This window comes from Egretta garzetta, unplaced genomic scaffold, assembly GCF_000687185.1.
Source record: "Egretta garzetta isolate BGI_Z169 unplaced genomic scaffold, ASM68718v1 scaffold697, whole genome shotgun sequence".
Taxonomy (NCBI): Eukaryota; Metazoa; Chordata; class Aves; order Pelecaniformes; family Ardeidae; genus Egretta; species Egretta garzetta.
The window spans coordinates 73,304-79,259 of NW_009260141.1; the positions used below are offsets into that span (position 1 = coordinate 73,304).

The 5,956-nt window shown below is 47.0% G+C and overlaps 1 protein-coding gene across 1 annotated transcript in view; it reads left to right on the top strand.

The window, feature by feature from the left end:
- The first annotated feature begins 2,642 nt into the window (after positions 1-2,642).
- DDX47 (DEAD-box helicase 47) overlaps positions 2,643-5,956 on the top strand; it is an 11,686-nt gene continuing 8,372 nt past the window's right edge. Inside the window, exon 1 of the mRNA XM_035897108.1 lies at positions 2,643-2,651. Coding sequence (XP_035753001.1) covers positions 2,643-2,651 — 9 coding nt within the window. The remainder of the gene's footprint in view (positions 2,652-5,956) is intronic.

A 5,956-nucleotide genomic window follows, 5' to 3' on the forward strand; every position in this document is an offset into this window, starting at 1 on the left:
AACAGTGTTTGCCCCATAATGAAAACGGGCTTGGAGACATTACATTATTAATTGCCACCATTAGCACTGCTCCCTGTTGCTATCGTAATAATGGTCGTGTTCATCCATGCAGGTGCGCACATCTCTCATGTGCCTTATTTATATCTGAACACAAACTCCTTCATAATAGGAAGCTAAAGCTTACACACACACAACCCCTGCCACCTCACGGCAGCCTCCTAATTCAGGCTGGAGGTTATGATGGACACATGGACTATCAGGCACATAGCCTGGTGGCCATTCCTCAGACCTGTGTTTCCCCCACCACCTCCCCTGCTCAGCTTCCCCAAGGCAGCAAAAAGAAGTGGGTCAGGAAGCTGATGAAATCCCTGCAGTTGTGGTGCTGACTGACCCTGGATTGTAAATAACTTATGAATCTATGAGTGGTAAAAGGACTGGTGCACTCTCAAAAAGCCAGCAGCTGCCAATTTCCAGCACAGTCCTGTTGCCAAGGTACATCTGGAAAGGCTGTTGAAGGAAGCAGTTCCAGATATGACAGACTGTATGGATGGCTCATCATCCCCGGGTGAAATAGCAGGGCCAGAAATTGTTATCCCTCCAGAAGAAACCTCTCCAGGCTGAGAACTGTGATATTTGTGTTCTATTTATTTACACAGGATTATTTTAAGGTTTTGATATTGTATTTAAAGATGTATTATTTTTTTTTTTTTTTAAAAAGGAGGCCTCTGCTCCAAAGGAAAGCAGCTGTTCTTAGAGGCAAAGCAAGTCTGTGGCATGTGAGAGCAAGTCGCCCATTATTTGGCTGTGAGGGAGGGCAAGTCCCTGTAGGAAAAGGAAAGCATGGCCTGAACTCTGTTAGTTATAAAATAGGTGAAACATGGTCAACCAGTGACAGATTTTAGGAACCAAAACAGGGAGAAGGACAGGTCAGTGATGACCCTGGGACCAGACCTCAGGGAACTGGTGGAAGAAAGTAGTTGTACCTCTTGCAGCAGGGAGGGAAGTGTAGGTTGGTGTTACTGGTTTGAGCTGGAGCCCAGCTGCCATGGGAGCACATCTGAGAGGTGGAGGTGCCACGCTCCGTGCAGCCAAGCAGCCTGTGAGACCCACAGTCGTTTGGCTGTGAGGGTGGAGGCAGCACTCATGGAGAACTACACATATTCCTAGCAATGCTTCCTGGGGTAAGCTTAATGTTAGCAATATATATATATACTGGTACTAATACTCAAGAGGGGTGCAGAGGAGTAGGATGATTCAGTGGCAGAGCACTTTGAAGCAGGAAGAAGGAAAGGAACCCTGTTTCAAGTGTCTGCTAAAGATGTCCTTTGTGATTTTTGACCCCTCAGTGCCTCAGTTCTCTGTCTAAAAATGGGGATAGCAGCACTTCCCTACCTCACCTGGGTGTTCCTGGGACCAATATTGCAAAGTGCTCAAGTACTGTGATGATGGGGTCATGTCAATACCTTGAAGAGGTACAAGGAAGAGACCCCGGAAACTAGCTTGAGGCAACTGGAGGAGTTAATGCAGGAATGATTCCACCTCCACAAGTAGGCCCCAGCAGATAAGGGAAACTTCCCTGCAGACTCATGAATCAAAATGATCAGAAAACCCACTCCATAATTCTGTAACGGTGAGCAAACTCTTAGGAAGGACAACACTACATCTCACAAAGCTTGAATCCTTGTCCTTTTTGTCTCTTCCTCTCACAACATCAACATTTGTTTTTACACCTAAGAAGAATGAAAGCTTTGGTCCCTCAGAGTGTGACTCGGATGCCTGTAATGCCCATAGTTTTTTGACAGAAATGAACAAGTACACTGCTGGTTCAATTAAATTAATATGAAGCTCTTTTGCGTCAGCGTCTCTCTGCACACCTGCATATGATCACATTCCTGCCCCCTGGCTCACCCTGCTCAATTTCATGCTCCAAGCACTGGAGCCAGGGAATCGATCAGGAGCAGCTGGACATGTTCATAAGGGGAGAATGAAAAGTGAGGTCATCAGCTCCATGCCACACAGCTGGCATTTGTGTATGAGTGTATGCATTTATGTCTGTGTGAGTGCATACCCTGGTGTGAAAATTAGCCCATGTATGCTGTGGATGCTGAGCTCTGACATGCAAACACTGAGGTGCATACCTGTGAGCACGTAAGCGTGGTTGTGGGTGTGAACTGCACACTATGGAAAGGCAGACACGATGCTAAATTTTTCTTAGTAATCCAGCATATCACTAGCCAACTGTGCCAGATCAGTTATGACTTCACCGTACTTCTGAGATGGCTGGTTTTATCATCACAGAGAAAATGATGCAGTTTTCTAGCAATGCAACTTTGTCCACATGTCCACACACAGGGAAAAACGTAGAAAAAATAACAGCTCTGAATGGACTAATCTGACTGGCAGAAGGATCTGAATGTGATAGCTTAGAGCTTCATGAGGGCTGGTTTGCTCTGCTCAGGACAGTCCTGCACTGCAATCACAGCCACTATTTCAGCAGCTGGGACAAATCAGAAACTTTTGCTTCCATTCTCAGCCACACAGGCAAAAAGAATCCTGCTTCTGTTCTGGTTTTCCCTAGATTAACCCTTCACTAGAGGTCAGGAATTGGGTTGTTGTGCAGTGCTGATATGCTGAGTGTGACTATGTCGAAGGTACCATGCTTTCCTGGCCAGGTCACAGCCATGTCCCTCTCCGACTTTGTGAGGAATGCAAAGGGAGGCTCAGGAAGAGAGCGGGACCTGCAGGCTGGAAGTTCTGTAATCCTACACAAGATAGAGGAGCTGTGTGACTTTCTCTGCTCCAAAACCCATCCAGTGCTCTTGGACACCTTCTAAGCCAGGTGGTCCTGTGAATCTAAGTCTGTGCCCTCACATCTCAGCTATGCTTGATCTAGCAGCTAGCAGGCAGGGCAGGAGGTGTTCAGATCCTCCTCATTCACCTCCGGGCATGCCTTCCTTTCTTGCCTCCCACGTGGTCAGCACTGGATCTCATGTGATACCCTGTGGATACCACCTGAAGCAAGTGAACCGGGCTGGGACAGAGGTGTTCCAGTACTGGCTTGGTTCCAATACTGTGACTCCCTTAGAGTCACAAGCAACATTTGGGGGAAGTGTCTTGGGTAAGCAGCTTTTTTACTAGTAGTTATGTTATTTACCCTTCAAATGAGTAGATGTGTTGGTCGAACTCTTCCTTTTGTAGCTGGAGTGGTGGGCGTGTGTGATTTGATGGTTAGCCAGGGCTGGCAGTTATGAAGCCTGGCCTCCTGATCCCATTTTTACTCCCCTTTTATTGAAGCTGCTGTGGGGAGGCATCGTTCAATGGTGACTCATTGAATGCAAACATCATTTTAACACGAGGTCCCATAGTATGTTTTGAAAACACAATAAAAGGTGTCTATGACAAAGGAGCCTGAGTATAATCAGGGAGCCAGGATAGCCCAACAGTCTCTCTCTGGGCAACCCAGTGGGTAGACAGGACCATTTACCATTAACTGTGACCTACTACACACACTGTCCATCTTGTCTTACTATGCATCCCTTGTAAAACAGTTGGCTTTACACCTGCACTAAAATTCATCTGCTGCGGATGCTCCCACCCTGTCCTCCCTAAGGAAGACTGAGCTTGTACCAAGCAGTAGGGCTAGGAATGTATTTCATCAAAAGCCAAGTCTAAAAGCCCTGGAACAAAAATTTCTAAATCCAGTATAATCCACAGTGTTCTGTGCTGAAAAGCACAAAAAGAGAATCAACATTTAGAAGAGAGTGCTTCCCAGCAGCAGTTTGGGACAGGAGGGAACATTTATTCAAATATACCTACTGACAAAAGGGAATTAGACAAACTGGAATTTCACCAGAATAGAATTGTTCCACCCTGCTCCCCACCAAAACAGCACCTACCATATTTTATGGGCAATGAGTTCAACAAAGAATCACAAGCAGTGACTTCCTGTCACATCCTTGACTCTATTTCCTGAGGCATCCCAGTGACCCTTTACAAGGGTTCATGTCTAAGTACTGGCCAGGCTAACCTGCAGCACTAAGGATATATAGCAAGCTCATGGGTCAGACTGTTGCAATTTTTGAAATGTGTGGGTGTTTCTTCTTGGTTTTTTGTGTTGGCTTGGTTTTTTTTAATTTATTCTAAAATCATTGCTCCTGAGCACAGCGGGATGCAGCGGTTTCATTTCCACTGCTGCCCAGTGAATTGTTTCAGGTTTCCTCTCTTTTCCCTGTCACGCAGAAAGTTTGTTCGGATTTCCTCTCACTTTCCTCATTGTTCTGGGAGCAGAGGAAATGGCACGCTTGGAATCCAGTGACAGATGCTCAGGTATGTCAGCATTTCCACTGCAAGCACACCCAGCCGGGCTTCCCAACCAGCAAGAGAGGGACGTCTGCTCAAAAACACAGTCACGAGTTCTGTTTTGCAGTCGGCTCTGCTGTCCTTTTGAAGACTGAGCTCTTTGATGCGATAGCATCCTTTTCCCTAAAACAAAGCATGATCATCTAGCTGAAAGGTTGCCCTGCGGCAGTCAGGAATGGGACTACAGATCAGAGAGGCCACACACAGACCAGATGGAAGCCAAAGAGCTCAGGAACTGCCATCACGACATGATATTTTCATGCTGCTCTCTCTCGAAGGCCACTAAATCCATCACCATTTTCACCTCTCACTGTGCACTTGCAGGCTCCCTGCCTGCAGCACAACAGCAGCAATCAAGAGAGCTGGGGGATTGTTTGTACCTATTCCCATCCCCTATTCTCTCATTTCATGTTGTGAGCTGAGACAGTTCAGTTTATTTTATGTATTTCTGGCACTTTAAAGCCGCACATTGGCAATTACCATAAACAGGAAAACAAGACGGAACAATGTCAGTTCTTGACTTTTCCTTTTTTCCCTTCACTTGTACTTCAAAATGTTTCATACCAGCACTTCTGAAGAAGTTAATTTGCTCTTTATATGTATTATATATGTATACTGACATATATTCTTGTGGGTTTGTGCCTGGCTAACTCATTTTGTCTTGTTCTTTCACAATCGTAGAATTTACGAATACAGAACACCATCACGCACACTGCCTAAGCAAGGCAAATGCTGTGCTGCGGGCCAGAGTCTCAGCCATCTGCAGTTAATGCCAAGCAGGCAGGTTTTCACGCAACCAATTCAGTGTGCTCTTATCCCAGTACAGGTAGCGCTGGGCACATAAATCAACCCCTCTTTGCAGAAGCATAAGCCCAATTAAGTTTAAAGAAAACAAGTCTTGAACACATTTAGAAGAAAGGCCTTCTCAAGTGTGCTGCTTCATAACTTTGTGCAGTCAGGATGTTCCTGCAGACATGGAAACTCGGCTGACTTAGAAAAGGAGGCTGAGGGGAGACCTTATCGCCCTCTACAACTGCCTGAAAGGAGGCTGTAGCGAGGTGGGGGTCGGCCTCTTCTCCCTGGTAACGGGCAATAGATGAGGGGAAATGGCCTTAGGCTGCACCAGGGGAGGTTTAGATTGGGTATTAGGAAAAATTTCTTCACAGAAAAGGTTGTCAAGCATCGGAACGGGCTGCCCAGGGAAAGGGTTGAGTCCCCATCCCTGGAGGTGTTTAAAAGACGGGTAGACGAGGTGCTTAGGGCCAGGGTTTAGTGGTGGAATGGCAGGGTTAGGTTAACCGTTGGACTTGATGACCTTAAAGGTCTTTTCCAACCTAAATGATTCTATGATGACGTCATCTCCTTTACATCAGGGGAGGAGAAAATGACAGCATTTGGCACCCCCAGCATTGCACCCACTTCCCAGCGGCCTGCACGCTGAAGAACTCCGGATGCCGAAGGCACCTTCTGACCTCAAGAAAATGAGACTGCCTGTACCTCACGGCAGCGGTACCACCTCGGGCCCAGCTCCAGCCGCCGCCAGCAGCAGCAGCAATGACCGCCCCGACGGTTAACGGCCGCGCGCGCGCGCCCCCCC